General features: G+C 39.7%; 2 protein-coding genes across 2 annotated transcripts; both read right to left on the bottom strand.

The window, feature by feature from the left end:
• Nucleotides 1–4520: 4520 nt before the first annotated feature.
• Nucleotides 4521–6358, bottom strand: LOC116577789 (olfactory receptor 3A1). Its single transcript, XM_032321476.1, has one exon. The coding sequence runs from the start codon at nt 5921–5923 to the stop codon at nt 4976–4978; it is 948 nt and encodes a 315-aa protein (XP_032177367.1). The 5' UTR covers nt 5924–6358; the 3' UTR covers nt 4521–4975.
• Nucleotides 6359–17202: 10844 nt separating this feature from the next.
• LOC116578319 (olfactory receptor 3A2-like) lies at nt 17203–19604 on the bottom strand. Its single transcript, XM_032322472.1, has one exon. It carries the CDS (start codon nt 18910–18912, stop codon nt 17965–17967), a length of 948 nt encoding a protein of 315 aa, XP_032178363.1. The 5' UTR covers nt 18913–19604; the 3' UTR covers nt 17203–17964.
• Nucleotides 19605–19902: the final 298 nt, after the last annotated feature.

Genomic DNA, 19902 nt, shown 5'->3' with positions numbered 1-19902 from the left:
ACCAAGGCCAAATGGGGCTGAAGCTGAGTCCACACAGGGACCAAGTTGCTTCTAGGTCTGTTACCAGACTACTGTTGGTACACTGCCACCTGGGGACGGGTCCTACTTCTCAAAACAGCCCTCTTCATTCTTGGGTTCCACCAGGGTCTCACAGTCTCCTACCTAGAACCCCAAACTCCCACAACAGCATTTCTTGTACAAAATATTGTCATTGTAGGGAGAATGTGAGTGGGGGACCTCTTCTTCTGCATTTCGCTTGCTGCTATTTTGTGTGTGTGTGTGTATTTGTGTGTATGCGTGTGTGTGTATATATATGTATATATATATCCTATGTACTGTACAAACAAGCTTACATTTTATAAGATTGGGGCAAGTTTTATCAGCTGGGGGAAAAGTTAGAATATACGCAAAATAAATTCTTTGTATTTTAAATATGTGACTTAAATATAAATGTAAATATACTAGAAAAACATCACTGACAAATATTTATACAACATTTAGATAGAAAAGTCATTTTTTTCTAAGCATGACAAAGCAAAGAAGATTAACTTTATAAAAATGACAGACTTCATTTGGGCAGGAGAAGCCTAAGCAACATAGAATACAAGTGGGAAATTGGGAATGTATTTGCAACATACACGGCAAGGAGATACTACCCTAAAACTGAAGTGTTTCCACCAATTATTAATATAAACTACCTCCAAGGTGCAAAAACATGAACTGGCAATTTTGAAAGCATAAATACAAATAAGTAATAAATACATAAAAATCAACTGAGGGCACCTGGGTGGCTCAGTTGGTTAAGTGTCTGCCTTTGGCTGGGGTCATGATCCAGGGTCCTGGAACTGAGTCCCACATTGGGCTCCCTGCTTAGTGGGAAGCCTGCTTCTCCCTATGCCTGCCACTCCCCCTGCTTGTGCTCTCTCTCGCTAAAGTAAATACATCAAATCTTTAAAAAAAATCAATTGAATCATACTCATAAACAAAGAAATTCAAATATAATTTGAATTTAAATATATAGTTAGGTAATAATATATATTTAAATATATAATTAAATAGAATGCAATATTTGATCTAATTATCAAAGATTAAAAATTCTATCTATAACAACCAGTTATAGCAAGTGAGGTAAGTAGCAGTCTCTACAAACTGCCAATCAAGATATAAAATGATTCTTGACAAATAGGCAGAATATTTACCAAGTTTTAACTTTTTAACTTTGCACTTCCATGTAAATGGATACACACATATACATACACAACTTTTATGAATTTAACCAGTGAAATAATTTTAGTATATGGAAACATATACAAATTTATATTTATTTACAATAAACTATTATTATTGCATATATAAATTTATATATATTTACCCTAGTATTATTAGCAATTGTGAAAAGATAGGAAAGAAATAAAATCAATAGGGATTTATTAAACAGATTATAGTTAACACATAAAGTGGAATATTATGCAGCCTTTAAATGGATAAAATTGATTTGTAGGTTGATATGTAAAAAATCATAACATATAATGCAGAGAGGGGAACAGCACATTGCAAAGCAGTACAGCATTTCCACTTTCACGGGTGTGTGTTCATTTATGTGGAAATCTAAATACCAACTACTACCACTAGTTCTTGTTTTAAAAAATTGGATTACTGGGGGAATGGTATGGAAGAGTGACAATGACATTCTGTATTGTCTGAACTTTTACAACATGATGTATTACATGTATGATAAACTTTTAAAGTAGCAAAAGATTGGAATAAAAAAACTAGGCAAATTCCAAAGGGAAGGTGAACTCTCAAATTTTTTAAAAAACCCTATGATCCTGGAGAGTAGACAAAGGGCCAGATATCAGTGTCTTGGGTCATTATTTATGATGTTGAAACAGTTGATCTATTTTATTAGTGATTATTTATTATTCAGTGATTACACTTGAAATCAACCCTTGAGGCTTGAGATGAGTGTTCATACTGAAGGAAGGCCAGAGGCCCAGGGATTTTTGGAAGCAAATAGGCTCCTTTTTGCAGTGTGCTAAATGCCGTAGGTAGAGAAAGTGGTGGTGAAAGATGTGGTAACTCTTCAGGTAAACAGGGTGAGACAGACTATTCATTCTGGCTAGCAAAAGCAGAGGCATTACAAGTGGAAGAACGTTGATGGTTACCTTGTGCCTCTGTCAAGTAGACCCAGACAAGGTAAGGAACTTAGCCAAGGTCAAGAAAGTTGCCCAGGAGTGGAGGTGATGAAGTCAAGACCATGTTATAGATCTTCCTCAACAGTTTTCTTGACCCTTCCAGGAAGCTCATTGTGTCCCTGAAGTTTATTTGGTGGCTAAGAAAGAATCAGGAAAGAGCTATCCTTTCCCCATGTCTTTTGATAGTCTTGGCAGGCATGACTCAAAAAGCAGAGAGTGAGTTGATAAGTTGGATGGTTAGAAACAAATTCTGAAGACATTTTAGAGATGCAAGTAGATAAAATACCCAGCACTCCCTTTCACTCTTTTGCCATCTGGTAGGCCTCCTTAATATTCTAGGAGCACTTTCTGTTCAGAAAAATAGAAAGTGAGTCCCTGAATAATTTTTAGCACTTTCAGTTAAACTTAAAATTTTTAAAGATTTATTTATTTATTTGACAGAGAGAGAGAGAGAGAGAGAGCTCACAAGTAGGCAGAGAGGCAGGCAGAGAGAGAGGGGGAAGCAAGCTCCCTGCTGAACCGAGAGCCTGATTTGGGGCTTGGTCCCAGGACCCTGGAATCATGACCTGAGCCGAAGGCAGAGGCTTAACCCACTGAGCCACCCAGGCACCCCCAATTTTTTTTTTTTTTTTAATCCTCCGTGGAGAGGATAGGCTACAATGATGATGTCAGGGTTGTATAAATGGGTTATTTCTGGACATACAGAACAAGAAGCTGCCCTGTACAGAAGCCCACATCTTTCATCCCTGACTCACTGATTTTTTTTTTTAAAGATTCCATTCATTTGACAGAGAGAGATCACAAGCAGGAAGACAGGCAGGCAGAGAGAGAGAGAGAGAGGGAAGCAGGCTCCCCGCTGAGCAGAAAGCCCGATGAGGGACTCGATCCCAGGACCCCGAGACCACGACCTGAGCTGAAGGCAGTGGCTTAACCCACTGAGCCACCCAGGCACCTCCTGATTCACTTATTTTATTGTCCCTTTCCTTCCTCTTACCTTTTAACTGTCTCAAGACATCTTATTTATCCTATTTCTCTCTCTTTCTCATATCCACTCTCTCTGTACCCCACTGGGTCCTCTCCAGTGCCTTGATCCTTTCTTCTCAGCCCATTTGCTTGCAATTCTCTCCTATTTCTCCCCAGTTCCCATCTTTCTTCTTCATTTCTCCACAAACTCTCCACCTCCATTCTTGTTCTGCTTCCCTCCCTCATGTCCTTTCTCTTCATCTTCATCTTACCTGATCCTTTCAATCCTTTCAATGTATGAAAACTCATAGAGAAGCCATGCCATGGGGGCAGCTCAAGGGATGTTTTAGAGAAACAAATCAGGAAACATCGTGGCACAGCAGAGATGCCCAGAATGGGCAATTCTTCTCAAAGAGAGGTTAGAAGGAAAATACAGCCAAATACAAACTGAACAAAAGCCTGGGGAGCACCATGCAACATGAGAGAATATTCTAGACTGTTCTCCTACTGAGAAAGGAAATTTTAGGGGAGATATCACCATATCTTTATTTACAGATATGGATTATCTCAGCTGGAAGGTTTGGGGACTGAAAGTGAGGAGTTAGAGAAGAAGTTCATATTGAGTAGTTTGGCAGTTTTTCATGTTTAAATAATATTTACAGGGACACCTGGGTGGCTCAGTTGGTTAAGCAGCTGCCTTTGCCTCAAGTCGTGATCCCAGTGTCCTGGGATCGAGTCCCACATGGGGCTCCTTGCTCGGCAGGGAGCCTGCTTTTCCCTCTGCCTCTGCCTGCCATTCTGTCAGCCTGTGCTCGCTCTCTCCCCGTCTCTCTCTCTGATAAATAAATAAAATCTTTAAAAATAAATAAATAATAAATAAATAAATAATATTTACATTACAAAAGATGATCTTTTCAAAAGATTTGAAGTACATCTGGAAAGTTAGATGGGGGAACATTCATTTTATAAGATTTATTGTATGTATTAACTGAGTTTTAAAAATTTGCACACAGGGATGATGTTCTTCGGAGTTACCGGACAACACATAACAACTAATATGACTTCTCCTCTGTTCCCTTTATATCCCATATTACCTTTGTATGATTGGAAAAGATAGAGGTGGGTGGTGGTGTTGTTTTTGCTGTTGTTTTGCTTTGTAGGAACCTGATGGGAAAAATAAAATGATTCTGATCTCTAGATCCACTTTCTTTAAAGATTTTATTTATTTGACAGAGAGAGATCACAAGCAGGCAGAAAGGCAAGCAGAGAGAGAGGAGGAAGCAGGATCCCCGCTGAGCAGAGAGCCCGATGAGGGACTCAATCCCAGAACCCTGAGATCATGACCTGAGCTGAAGGCAGAGGCTTAACCCACTGAGCCACCCAGGCACCCCAAGGCCCATGTTTTATAACCAGACCACCCCTACCTGAAATTGAGGGAATCATATGACCTACTAGTGGGAGGGGTGGGGGAGATTTTTATTGGATATTTTTGGGAGCCCAGACTATACCCTTCCTGTGGGATATGAACCTGTAATAGTCAAAGCTCTGAGGTTCCACTTCTACACAGAAAAGGTAGCATGTGGCAACTGAAGTTGTAATTTGTCAGAGGGGCTGCCCTTAGCAGAGCTTAATACACCTACTGTCTATAACTGGGGCATGGCCTCAGTTAACTATTATACCTAACAAAAAAACCTCATGTTTTGCTGGAAGGCAGAAGCAATTAAGGACCATTTGTCTTAGTTACTGGCTTTAGAGTATTTCTCTTTCAGTTCAGAAAAAGAAAATAAGGGAGTGACATTCCAGAACTCAAGACCTTGTCAAGCTAGTGATGGCGTCCCCTTGAGCACCCGCCAGAGGGCACCCTGTACATCAGGATTCCTGAGGCTGTAGATGATTGGATTCAGCATAGGGTTGATAACAGTATTGAAGACCCCGACTCCTTTATCCTTGTCCGAAAGCTTGGCTGAACCCAGTCGCATGTAATTAAATATACCTGAACCATAGAATATGGCAACCACAGTGAGATGAGAGCCACATGTGGAGAAGGCTTTCTTCCTGCCCTCAGTAGAGCGGATTCGTAGGACTGCAGCTGCCACATGGGCATAGGAGGTGATGATGAGAGCCAAGGGGGTACCTGCCATTATGAAACCCACAGCAAAGAGCAGCAGCTCATTGAGTTGGGTGCTAGAGCAGGAGAGCTGAAAGAGCTGTGGGAGGTCACAATAGAAGTGATTGATCACATTGGGACCACAGAAGTTGAGTGTGGCTATGGCTACTGTGTGGGTCAGTGCATTGGTGAAGGCTAAAGCCCAGGACACAGCTACCAATATTCTCTGGACTGTCTGGCTCATTCTGGTGCTGTAGGTTAGGGGCTGGCAGATGGCCAGGAATCGGTCATAGGCCATGGCTGTCAGCAGGAAGCAGTCTACCCCAACCAAGAGATGGAAAAAGAAAAGTTGTATGAGGCAGGCTCCATAGGGAATTGTACGCTTGTTGGACAGGAGACGAGCCAACATCGAGGGAACAGTGACGGTGATGCACCCAACATCCAGCACTGATAGGTTGCCTAGGAAGAAGTACATGGGGGTGTGGAGTTTAGGCTCTATGAAGATGGCAGCCAGGATGCTGAGGTTGCCTCCGACTGTGACCAGGTAGGCAAAGAAGAAGACTACAAAGACAACTGGTCGTAGCCCTGGTGTCTCCACCAAGCCCAGCAGGATGAATTCAGTAATGGCTGTTCTATTGGCCCTAAATTTTGACTGCATTAGTTCCTGTAAGGAAACATCCAAGGAGAAGAAGAATCACTCCTCTCAATATATTGATTCAAAACAAACAAACAAATGAAAAACAAACAAACAAACAAAAACCCAGACTCTGTAGGGCAGCAAAATTTGCCATCCCAAATGGCATGTAGATTATTTTAGGCTGATTACTTTTAAAAAACAGAAGTGTCAGGAAGAACCTTTGCCTTCCCCCCATATAACTTAAAGAATTTAGATAGAAGACTTGCTTGAAGAAGGGAGCTATCACCATTGATACAGTATCACTATGTATGATAGACAGGGAGCATTATAGTGGCTTTCAGTCCACCATAGGATTAATTTGATGAATAAAGTAAGGCTGTAAAAGCTCTCAATATAATTATTCAGGAAGTAAAGCTAATTGGTATATATGCCTTTCCAAAATGCCCATGAAACATTCATCCCCCAAACAAAGAGCATGTTTGGACACCAGGGTGGCTCAGTGAGTTAAGCATCTGACTCTTGATTTCAGCTCAGGTCATGATTTCAAGGTCGTGAGATTGAATCCCTTGTTGGGCTCTGCATTCAGCAAGGAATCTGCTGGAGACTCTCTCTTCCTTTTCCTTTGCCCCTTCCCCTTCTTGTGCTTTCTATCTCTCAAATAAATAAATGCAATTTTTAAAAAGAGCATGTATAAACCTGAAATTCAGAAAATTCCAAAAGAATAAAGAATACAGGTAATAATACTTAACTGCAATCCAATTTAAGGAAAAAAGATTTTTTAAAAAATAAATCCCAATGTTGTAAATAATCTGTAAGAAACAGTTGGATCAGAGGGAATCAAAACTAAAACTAAAAAACGTCAGAGAGAGGTGAAAAGGGGATAGTGAAACCAGCACACACTAGAACATGTGGATTATCTCTAAATCAGTGTTCATAAGCAAAATTATAGCCCTAAGAAAATACAATAAAAATAAAAAATAAAGAAAGTGATTAAATATCAGACCAAGACATTAGAAAAAGAAATATAGGAGCGCCTGGGTGCTCAGTGGGTTAAGCCACTGCCTTCGGCTCAGGTCATGATCCCAGGGTCCTGGGATCGAGCCCCGCATTGGGCTCTCTGCTCAGCAGGGAGCCTGCTTCCTCCTCTCTCTTTGCCTGCCTCTCTGCCTGTTTGTGATCTCTCTGTCAAATAAATAAATAAAAATCTTAAAAAAAAGAAAAGAAAAGAAAAGAAAAAGAACTATAAGAAATGGGGAGAGGCTGGTTATGAAGTACAAAATTTCAACCATAAAAGCAATAAGAATGTGAGGATCTAAAGTATAATGCAATAACTGTAGTTTACTGTACACTGTACTATATAACTGAAATTTTCTAAGAGAGTAGAACTTCCATGTTTCACACACAAAAGAAAAGGTAAATATGTGAGGTGATGGATGTGTTCACTTGATTGTGGGAGCCCTTTCACAATGTGAACATATATGAAACCATCGTGTTGTATACTTCAAATATAATCTTATTTGTCAGTTATACCTCAATAAGGTTGAAAAAATATAAAATAAAATTTTTTTTAAGATTATTTATTTATTTGTTTGTCAGAGAGAGAGAGAGAGAGAGAGCGAGCGTGCACACAGGCAGGCAGAGTGGCAGGTAGAGGCAGAGGGAGAAGAAGGCTTCCTGCCAAGCAAGGAGTTCAATGAGGGGCTCAATCCCAAGATCATAACCTGAGCCGAAGGTAGACACTTAGCTGACTGAGGCACGCAGACATCCCAAAATGTCATGAACTTTTAAAGGAAGAGAAATGAAATGTCCATTACTAATGTAATACAAGTATTTAGCATATGATATAAGTGGCATGAATGGGAAAATATACTATTAGATAAGTGCTATAAGGGCAGTAGTATAGCTATCTGGGAAAAATTTAAGTTGTACAAATACCTTATATATTTTGCAAAAATAAATTCTAAACAGATCAAAAATTTAAATGTAAAAATTAAACTGGGAAGTTTTAGGGGGAAATGGAAGAACTTTAATAGTGCAAGGATGATTCAAAATAGAGAAAAAAATTTTAAATAACCAAAATTAATGATTCTGTTAAAATTCAAAAATTCTGGCAAATTAGCTATGCTGGACCTGCATTTCCCCAAATCTCATTCTCTGCAGGTTAGGTTTGGCTATAAGAGAAATTTGTAGGATAGTTGTAAGACAGAAATGAAAGTTTAAAAAAGGCAGTTTGACATTGTATTTCAAAAGGACAAATGTGTTTTCTTTTTACTTGGAAATCCACTTCTGAGAATTTATCCAACAGATATATGGTCGCATATAAAAGGTGAAATATGCATGAGGTCATTTGTTGAAGCATGGTTTGTAAGAGCAAATGATTGCTAATAACCTGTGTTCACCACAAAAGGGCTGAGTAAATTAATTTGGTATAGCCTTACAAAGGAATACTATGCAGCTGTAGGGAACAGTTCTGTCTGTGCTGACTCAAAAGATATCAAAGCCATATTATTAAATATAAATCACAACTGGTGGAAGGAATATAGTATTCTTTGGTTTGCTTTAAAAAGAAGGGAAAGAGTACACATACAGTTGCACACACATATGATAAAATCTTCTAGATATGGAGTGATTAGGTCATGAGAATAAAAGACACAGTATAAGGAATATAGTCAGGGATACCGTAGTAGCAATGCAATGGGACAGATGGTAGCTTTACTTTTTTTTTTAATATTTTTTTTTTTTTACTTTTTTTTTCAAGAAAATTTTTTTAAAGGTTTTATTCATTTATTTGAGAGAGAATGAGTGAGAGAGAGCATGAGAGAGGAGAAGGTCAGAGGGAGAAGCAGACTCCCCAAGACGCTGGGAGCCCAATGCGGGACTTGATTCTGGAAGTCCGGGATCATGACCTGATCCGAAGGCAGTCGCTCAATCAACTGAGCCACCCAGGCTCAAGGTTTTATATATTTATTTGAGAGAGACAGCACAAGCAGAGGGAGTGGCAGGCAGAGGGAGAAGCAGGCTCCCCACTGAGCAAGGGCAGCAATGTGGAACTCGATCCAAGAATCCTGGGACCATGACCTAAGCCAAAGGCAGACACTTAACCAGCCACCCAGGCCTCCCTGTAGCTACATTTCTGCTAAACATAGCATAATGTATAAACTTGTTAAATCCCTGAGTTGTACATCTGAAACTAATTTAACATTGTGTATCAACTATACTCAAATTAAAAATAATAAGAAAATGTAAGTCTATTTAAGTAATCAGATAGACGGTCATCTGGGCAAGAACAAACAAGAAGAAGAAGGATGAATACAAACAATTAAGAATTAGGAATGGATATTGGGGTGCTTGGGTAGTGCAGTTGTTTAAGCATCCAACTGTTGGTTTTTGCTCAGATCATAATCTTGGGGTTATGAGATCGATCCCTGCTTTGGACTTTGTGCTCAGTGCAGCCTGCTTAAGTTTCTCTTTCCCTTTTCCTCTGTTTCTCCCCCTTGCAAGCTCTCACTCTCTCAAATAAATAAATAAATCTTAAAAAAAGAATTAGAAAGAATGATAGCCAGAGGTACACAAAGAAAAAATTAAATTTTAAGAGAATACTCCCAATATTGTTTAAATGGAAATTTTCAATAAAATAGATATAATTGTAGGAAAATATAAATTAAAATACATTCTAGAACAGTCTCAATATCCAAGTAAACCAGAAACAGGGAACAAAGTCAAGAAAATTATCAAAGAAATAATTACCCTAGTAGCAATCTCTAGCCTCATAAAACTATTGAGAGAAGTTTAATTTAACTTCAATAAATAGATTATTCTCATGCTATGTAAACTTCCTGCAGCACCAGAAAGAAATTTAAGCTTCCTGGTGTCTTTGTAAAACAATTGTAGTTGACAATGTTACATAAGTTTCAGATGTACAACATAGTGATTGGACAAGTATATATATTATGCTCTGCTCACTGGAAGGAAGTGTAGCTCCCATCTGTCACCACACAATGCTATACAATACCATTGACTATATTTTCTGTATCTTTCATCCCTGTGACTTACTCATTCCATAATTGGAAGCCTGTACACACCACTCCCCTTTACCATCTTTTTTGTTTAGATTTATTTATTTATTTATTTGACAGCGAGAGAGAGATCACAAGTAGACGGGGAGGCAGGGAGAGAGAGAGAGGGAAGCAGGCTCCCTGCTGAGCAGAGAACCTGATGCGGGACTTGATCCCAGGACCCTGAGATCATGACCTGAGCTGAAGGCAGCGGCTTAACCCACTGAGCCACTAAGGCACCCCCCCCCTTTACCATTTTGTCCATTCTCCCAACCCCTGTTCTCTCTGGCAACCACCAATTTGTTCTCTGTATTTATGGGCTCTTTGTTTTGTCTTGATTTTTAGATTCTACATGTACGTAAAATCATATGGTATTTGTCTAACTTGCTTTATTTAACATCATACTCTCTAGGTCCTATAGACTTTTTATGAAGTTAGCATACATTTGATACTAAAAATATCACATTTTTGGAAGAAATATATGAAATATCACTAGAGAGTAACTTTGGTTGTGACTATAGATGCAAAATGCCAAATATAACTGTAGGGAATTTTAAATATCAGAATATTTTTTAAAATCTATCATGATTGAGAGACCTCATAAAAAATTGAAGAAGATTTAATATAAGTAATTGTATGTACATAATATATCACATCAAGTGCCTAAAAGGTACTTTTTACAGGTTACAATCCATTCTTGATTTAAAAGAAAAAACATCTATGTGTAGCCATCTAGGAATAGAGGGATATTTCAGGATCATTTCCAAACAAACAGGAGTAAGAGAGGGATCCCCACTCTTAATGTTTTTTATCATTGTCCTATGAAATTAACATCAAGAAATAGAAAAATCAAGTTCATATATTGAAAAGGAAGACAAAGCAAGTTTTGTGATTGTCCATTAAAAAAATGAAGAATTATTAGAAAAAAGTAGCAAAATAAAAATCAGATATACAAAAATCTATGCATTCCTATATACCATCAATATATATTGATGGGAAACATAATGCAAAAAACCTAATTAAAAACCGAAATTCTTAGGGACGGGGGGTGGGAGGTTGGGGTACCAGGTGGTGGGTATTATAGAGGGCACGGATTGCATGGAGCACGGGGTGTGGTGCAAAAATAATGAATACTGTTATGCTGGAAATTAAAAAAAAAAAAAAACTCATAAAACTGTAAAAAAAAAAAAAAAAACCGAAATTCTTATGATATGTTAAGTGACTCAAGCAGGATGCAAAACTGCACAATATGGTATTATTTCAATATCAACACAAATATACACACTCATACTCTCACACTCTCACACACAGAAATAAGACTGGAAAGAAATACCAAACTTTATTAGTGGTTCGAATAATAAAATGGTTTTTATCATCTTTCTTCTACTCGTCTCTACCTTCTGGTTTGTCTACAATGAATACAGATTATTTTTATAATATTTGATGACGTATCATCTCCTGGGAATGCTCATGAAATTCTTACAAGGTCCCCATCACCATGAACTAACTGCACAGAAGACAAACAAAAATCCTTTTCCCTGTGATATATACAGTTCAGGTTGTCCCAATATCTTTGATACTGACAAGATTTCCTCAGGGCAGTCCCTGACAACAATTGTAGCTAACAGGAGTTAGGGGAACTTCCCTGGGTGAGGCACTATGCACAGTTCTAAGTGCTTTCTATTGTATTTCTATTTCTATAGTCCTTTATTCCTCCCAACCCTCACTATGGGATGGATATCTTTTATAATCCAAATTTTATAGAAAGAATATGAGTCACATAAAGTTGTAGAGGCAGGATTTTAACTCAGATCACAAGCAGACAGAGAGGCAGGCAGAGAGAGAGGCGGAAGCAGGCTCCCTGCCAAGCAAAGAGCCCAATGTGGGGCTTGATCCCAGGACCCTGAGACCATGACCTGAGCCAAAGGCAGAGGCTTAACCCACTGAGCCACCCTCAATCTCTGGTGATAGTCCCAGCTCTTCCACTCACCTGATATGTCATCCTGAGCACGTCTCTTATTTTTGCTTTTGAGACTTTGGTTGCTGCACCTATAAAACCAGGAGGTTTGACTTGCTCAGTAACAAGTAAATTCCCTTCCATTTTACACAAAAACAGAGGAATGACCATGAGAACACTTACCTGTAACCACACGTAAGCCAGTGAGATTGCATGGGAAGGGATGTTGGGGGCGGGCAGTGAGAATCTGCACAAGCTTGGTCAGCTATTCCAGGGGGTCAAAGGAGGTATATATATATGGAAATTAGATTTTAAAAAAAGAGGTGGAGATCATCTCTGTCATGGGATTTCACCACAGGGCAATCCTCTTGTGTCCTTAAAATTGCCCAAGAGCAGGGAGGAGGAGGTGGGAGAGCTAATTAAATAATACAAGTCCTAATAAATAGAGCAGAAGTAAAACAGTGGTGCCTCATACCTCCGAGGTGATTTAGAATTTCTCCAAATCTTTATCTCCATCCCCCATATTGATCTGTAAGGATAAATGGGGTAGTTATCCTAATAACTCCATTTAACAGAAGGGGACATAAGAGGGATCTTTGCTTTCCCAAGGTCATTCCATGGAGTCAGCACTGAATCTGAGTCCCCAGCCTAGGTCTTGATCTCCCAGATGTCTGGTCCAAACAGGATTTGGGGGCAGAAACAAGCTGACTCTCCTAAACTGGGGATGAGGAGGAAACCTGCCTTGGATCTGAGGATGAGGAAGAAACCCAAGAGAAGAGGCAAAAACTGGAGATGCCCTTTCCAACTTGAAATTTTTTTTTTTTAAGATTTTATTTATTTATTTGACAGAGACCACAAGCAGGCAGAGAGGCAGGCGGGGGTGGGGGGGAGGGGGGAGCAGGCTTCCTGCTGACCAGAGAGCCTGATGCGGGGCTCGACCCCAGGCCCTGAGATCACAACCTGAACCGAAGGCAGAGGCCCAACCCACTGAACCACCCAGGCACCCCCCAACTTGAAATTCTTAATGAATCCCCAGGAACAAAATACTTTCCCCACTAGGGCCTTGTTAGTGAGGACCACAGGCACTGTGTCTTGGGAGTCCCAAAATGATCCTGAGAGAGTTGGTTGAAGCACTGTGCTGTGCTGGGAGGGGCAAGGGGAACCTCTGGGAAGTTGTCCCCACCATGATTATCTGGGCCAGGCCCTTAGAAAATAAGAATTTAGTGATAGAGATGATGAGAGAGTAAATCAGAGAGGTTGTATAGTGTAACACTTGTACTCTTATGTCTTCCTCATTAATAATTCACCTAAGCCCGTGTGATAGCATACTCTCCAGGGAAGCCTCCTGGACCTTCTAGATGGATACACCTGCTCATCCAGCTATTAGTAACTATGAAACCCTTTGAACCCCAGTTTCCTTATTTGTGGAATGAGAGAAATATCCTCTTGAAAGGTTATTGGGTGGATTAAATGAAATAACACATGTAGAGTTCCTAGTAGAAGACGACCAATGTTATTAACATGACAATAATTGATAACATGTACATGACCCCACACTGTAAGAATTATATGTACCAAACCCCAATCAACCCTTACAACAATTCTGTGAAGTAGGTATCTTTACTATTCCCATTTTAGAGATAAATGTCTGAGGTTCAGAATGACTCAGTAATTTGCCTACTTAAGGGTTTTGAGGAGTTGGGGTTCAAACTTTGTCTGGTTCCAGGGTATATGATATCAACAATTATGCTATGTGATTGACTCTTCCACCCCTGTCCAATTAATCCCTGTCCTCCAAACAATATACTTGTTCATGCCATTGCTTGTGACCAATATTGCTTCTAATATGCTATGGACTATGCTCCAGGATGAGCCTAAGGCATACTACTCTCTGTAATAGCAGCCTCTCACCACCCAATAGCTTAGTCCATAGCACTGAGATTGACTTCCAGCTGCTGCCTCCAGCATAACCATCTTGCTCTCCAAATATCTGCTTATTTTCACTGCAAAGAATTATGACCTTGACTCAGTGCACTTGTGCCTCAGGTCCTGAGTCAGAGTTCTCACCCAGCATCACCAGGATCAAACTGTTGCTGCACGTTGCCACATAGGCCCAAGCCACCATTGCCCCTTGTTATTCCTGGGCTAGCCACTGCAACATTTCCCTTCCCTCTCTGAGCCTGAGTCACTGTGAGCCCCAGAAACCCAAACCCTAGTTCTATGGGAGAGCTGCATATGTTCATATGTCAGGCCTCAGCACTATCACCACAACAAGTGCACTTGATCCCAGGACCCTGACCCTGTGGCCACCATGACTGCCAGCCCACCAGACCTGGTGCCAAGAGGGATCCACTCAGTTTCAGCTTACCCCCATGGGCAAATCGGAGAGCAGGAAAATGCCAGTAGGCATTACCACCAAGGACCCCAAAAACATTTGGGCCACTAAGGACTCCTGTGGTCTTTGCCAATGTTGAACTAAAAAACATTTGCATAACAAATGAACCATTAATAAATTGAAAAGGCAACCTATGACATTGGAGAAAATATTTGCAAGCCTTATAATTGATAAGGGGTTAATATAAAAAATATATAAAGAACTCATTCAACACAATAAGTAAAACAAATAACCCAATTTTAAAAATGGGCAAAGGATCTGAGACATCCAAATGGGCAAGAGGAAACTTGAAAATGTGCTCAACATGACCAATCATCAGCACATTAAAACTATCATGAGCCATTACCTCACACCTGTCAGGATGGCCATTATCAAAAAGGAAAAAGATAGTAAGTGTTCATGAGATGTGGAAAAAAAACAAACCTTGTGCTCCCTTTGTGGCAGGGTAAATTGGTAGAGTCACTAATGGAAAACAGTATGGGATTTCCTCTAAATATTAAAAATAGAACTACTGTATGATCCAGCAATCCAACTTCTGGCTATAGACATGAAGTAAATGAAATTACTATCTGAAAAGAATATCTGTACTTCCAAGTTCACTGTAGTGTTATTCACAGTCGCCAAGATATGGAAATGACTTAATATCCTTTGACAGAGGAGTACATAAAGAAAATATGATATATAGATAGATATTGATATACATGCACACACACACATAGTGCTAAAAAATACACAAATGGAACTTCTGACACTTCTTACAATGAAGATGGAGTTTGATAGCATTATGCTAAGTGAAATAAGCGAGAAAGAGAAAGACAAATTTAGTATGGTATCACATTTACATGAAATCTTTTTTTTGAAGATTTTATTTATTTATTTGACAGACAGAGATCACAAATAGACAGAGAGGCAGGTGGGGTGGGGGGCAGGTAGGAAGCAGGCTCTCCGCTGAGCAGAGATGTGGGGCTTGATCCCAGGACCCTGGGATCATGACCTGAGCTGAAGGCAGAGGCTTTAACCCACTGAGCCACCCAGGCACCCCTACATGAAATCTTAAAAGCAGAAAAAGTAAGCTTCATAGATACAGAGAATAGAATGGTGGTTGGTAGGGACTGGCAAGTAGGCAGGGCAACATGGGGAGAGTAGAACATAGGGCACAAACTTTCAGTTATAAGATGAATAAGTTCTGGGGATCTAATGTACAATACGGTGATTACAGTTGATAATTCAAGTATACTTGAAATTTGAGTAGATATTGAGCATTCTCACCACACATACACATACACATACATGAGTTAACTATGTGAAGTAGAGGGTGTGTTAATTATCTTGTTCTTGGTAATCATTTCATGTGTGTGTATACATATCATCATGTTGTACACTTTAATATATACAATTATAGTTATCAATTATTCCACAATAACCTTGGGGAAAATTAATTCCCAGTGAAGAAATACTAATGAATTGTATTGGTTAGCTCAAGCCTCCATAACAAAATAACATAGACTGGGGTTAAAAAAAAGATGGTTTGGGGCGCCTGAGTGGCTCAGTGGATTAAAGCCTCTGCCTTCAGCTCAGGTCATGATCCCAGGGTCCTGGGATCGAGCCCCACATTGGGGCGCTCTGCTCAGTAGGGAGCCTGCTTCCCCCTCCCCCTCTCTCTCTGCCTGCCTCTCTGCCTACTTGTGATCTCTATCTGTCAAATAAATAAAAACCTTTATAAAAAAATATGGTTTAAACTAAACAACGGAAATTTATTTTTTCACAGTTCTGGAGGCTAGAAGTCCAAGGTCAGGTGCCAGCATGGTCAGGTTCTGGTGGGGCTTCTCTTCCTGGCTTGCAGGTGGCTGCCTTCCCACTGTGTCCTCACGTGGCATGTTTCTTCCTCTCTTACAGGGTTAGGGCCACAACCTAATTTAGCCTTAGTTACTTGCTAAAATACCTCATTAATGCTTCCTAATTAATCTCATTTAGCCGTAATTATTTCCTGAACACCCTATTCCATATATAGTCACACTGGGGGTTAGAGCTTCAACATAGGAATTTTGGTGGGACACAGTTTAGTTCACATCATGGAAAATAAACATTTGAAAATGTATTCAACCTTATGTGATGTCAAAGATACGCATATTGAAATAATAATTAGTTTTTTTCAACCATTACAATTTCAAAATTAGGAGAATTTATTTTAATAGTTACTGTTTACAAAGCTGTGGGGAGCAAGAAGTTTTACTTATCATTGTAACAATAAAAGAGTGAATTTTTGTGAGGGATCAGGGGAAATATATATAAAATATAATTACATATTAATAATATATATTATATATACTACATATATAATATAAAAATCTGTTTTATTTTTTCAACTCAGGAATCTTACTAATTAGAACTTATAGAAATGCTTGCAAGATAATAAAAATCACATCTTTGAAGAATATTATTTCTATTATTGATCATAATTATAGTAAATCAAGAAACAATATAAACTATCAGAAGAAATATGGTTTAGTAAATTATGGTTAAGTCATAAATTAACACTAGGCAGTTATTAAAATAGACAAGGTAAGTTTTTAAAAATATTTTGATAGAGAATAAAGTCTATCAAGTAATGTATAAACAAAAAAGACATGGCATAACATGTCCCTATAAATATGACATACCCCTATATATTTTTATATTGATACAAAAATATGTAAATGTATTTATATATGTATAAACAGCTAGATGGGAGACACCAAATTCTTTTTTTTTTAATTTGACAGAGAGAGAGAGAGAGAGATCACAAGTAGGCAGAGCAGCAGGCAGAGAGAGAGGGAAGCAGGCTCCCTGCCAAGCAGACAGCCTGATGTGGTGCTCAATCCTAGGACCCTGAGATCATGACCCAAGCTGACGGCAGAGGCCCAACCCACTGAGCCACCCAGGTGCCTCCAAATTCTTTTTTTTTTTTTTTTTGCTACCAAATTCTTAATAGCGGTTTCTTCTGGAAATTGAATTATGAAGGGTTTGGGTAGAGAGGGTGAAGATTTGACTTTCATTTTCTACTAGCAAAATTTTGTTTTGTTTTCATTTTTATAAACATAATTTCTAATGGGAAATTAAAATCAATGAATGGTGTTTCTATTTTAGGAAAAAAAAAGTCCCAAAGGAAGTATAAACTCTCACTGTTAAATACCCTAGAATCTTGCAATGTAGACAGAGTACTCAATGTCTCAAATTATACTGTACTAGGTCTAGAATCTTGTGTGGGACCCTGGTGTCAAAGCAAGTTGGGGAAGCTGTTTCAGGGAAACCCGGACAGGTGGATGTACTAACACTTGGTACTAAGCTGTGACTTTCCATATCCCAGTTTGGAGAGAATCTTTGCTGGGGTCTTTTTGGGGTCTTCAGCAGAAAATAAACAAAGGTTCTACCTGTAGGACCATGAGTTTCCCAGCTTGCAGAACTTCCTGGGTCCCACCTCCATCTGGTGTGGAAAGGGTATCTAGGACCAAAAGGCAACTAGCCAAGGATTCTGGTCAACAGAACCTGCACACATATTATTAGGTAGAGCCTCCCTGGGGAACAAGAAGTCTTACTTCCTAACAGAAGTCATTTTGCTCAAGGAGCTAGGAGAGAAGGAAAAAATTGCTGCGGTTCTACCCTCCTAAGTCACTCCTCATACAAGGGCTCGTTTCCCTGTGAGCACCTGCCGCAGAGCCCCCTGCACATCAGGGTTCCGGAGGCTGTAAATGAGTGGGTTCAGCATGGGGCTAATGACAGTGTTGAGGATGCCGATCCCTTTGTCCTTGTCTGAGGCCTCTACTGAGCCCAGCCTCATGTAGCTGAAGACACCTGTCCCATAGAATATGCCCACTACAGTGAGATGGGAGCCACATGTAGAGAAAGCTTTCTTTCTGCCCTCAGCAGAGCGGATTCGTAGGACTGCAGCTGCCACATGGATATAGGAGGTGACAATGAGAATCACAGGTGCACCTGCCATGAGGATGCCCAGACCGAAGAGCAGCAGCTCGTTTAGCTGAGTGCTGGAGCAGGAGAGCTGAAAGAGCTGTGGGAGGTCACAATAGAAGTGATTGATCACATTGGGACCACAGAAGTTGAGTGTGGCTATGGCTATTGTGTGGGTCAGTGCATTGGTGAAGGCTAAAGCCCAGGACACAGCTACCAATATCCTCTGGACTGTCTGGCTCATTCGGGTGCTGTAGGTTAGGGGCTGGCAGATAGCCAGGAATCGGTCATAGGCCATGGCTGTCAGTAAGAAGCAGTCCACACCAGCCAACTGATGAAAGAAGAAAAGCTGTGTGAGGCAGGCTCCATAGGGAATTGTACGCTTGTTGGACAGGAGACGAGCCAACATTGAGGGAACAGTGACGGTGATGCATCCAACATCCAGCACTGATAGGTTTCCCAGGAAGAAGTACATGGGGGTGTGGAGTTTAGGCTCTATGAAGATGGCAGCCAGGATGCTGAGGTTGCCTCCGACTGTGACCAGGTAGGCAAAGAAGAAGACTACAAAGACAACTGGTTGTAGCACTTGTGTCTCTACCAAGCCAAGCAGGATAAACTCAGTAACAGCTGTTCCATTGGTCCTGGATTCTAGGTCCATGGGTCTCTGAAAGAGATCAGCGTTCTCAACTTAGTTATTCAAGAAAAATATTATCAATTCCCTCTCAAATGCCTAGCCCCAGGTAAATTCCTAAGTGTCTCTAGTGAGTATTTTCCCACTCCTTAGGCCATACCTAACTCATTATCCCTCTTTCTTCACCTCAATGTCCTCACCCAAGTTCCCGGTGAGTTACACCACTACTACCTTGGTACTCCCCCTTCTTGTGAAAGATATATAAATCCTGTCTTTCAGTGTTCCCTAGAATCAAGGAATAAGGTCCTCCCACCAACAACCTGTATGAAGAGATTTGGAGAAATATGATGCTAAAAGCAAAAGTGAATAGTTAGTAAATAGAAACAACAGAAGAATGTATCATAAGTCCTTGTAAGTATATTGCAAAGGAATAAATATATGGCAAATAAGTAAGAAAAATACCAAGATAAACACAATTAAGAAGTGAAAGGCAGCAGGTCAAAAATAAATCAAATAACTTTGGTATACTATCTGCTCCTAAGTCTGAACAATCGATTCAAGAACAGTCTCCAAACCAAATAAACCAACTACAACTGAAAAAATAAAAGGGGGCAGGAGATCGTCAATAATGTACTTCCTGGTGTAGGCTCTAGGCTCAAATAATTCTTGTACAAATTATTTTAAACTGTCAGTGTAAATATAGCTTTCATGTAATATAAAATTTCCTTAACTTAGGAAAAAAATTGTGATTTTTGCCTTTCAATTGATTAAAAAAATTTAAAAACTTATTTTAATTTTTTATTTTATATTATTAAATAATATTATTAATATTATATTTAATTTTTATTTTTTATTATTTTTGAAAGCAAGAGAGAGCACACTCTCCTTCACAGAGGAAGAGGGAGAGAGAGGGGCAGTGGGAGAGGAAAAGAAAGAAACCTAAACGTAGCATGGAGCCTGATGCAGGGCTCAATCCCTGGGATGGTGACCTGAGTCAAAATCAAGAGTCAGATGCTT

The sequence above is a fragment of the Mustela erminea genome, chromosome 18 (genome assembly GCF_009829155.1).
Source record: "Mustela erminea isolate mMusErm1 chromosome 18, mMusErm1.Pri, whole genome shotgun sequence".
Lineage (NCBI taxonomy): Eukaryota > Metazoa > Chordata > Mammalia > Carnivora > Mustelidae > Mustela > Mustela erminea.
Note: the sequence above shows the minus strand (reverse complement) of the source record. Positions and strands in the feature narration are given on the sequence as shown.

Excerpts from the sequence above, each read along its gene's own strand:
- LOC116577789 (XM_032321476.1), bottom strand. The coding sequence starts at position 5,923 with ATGCAGTCAAAATTTAGGGCCAATAGAACAGCCATTACTGAATTCATC.
- LOC116578319 (XM_032322472.1), bottom strand. The coding sequence starts at position 18,912 with ATGGACCTAGAATCCAGGACCAATGGAACAGCTGTTACTGAGTTTATC.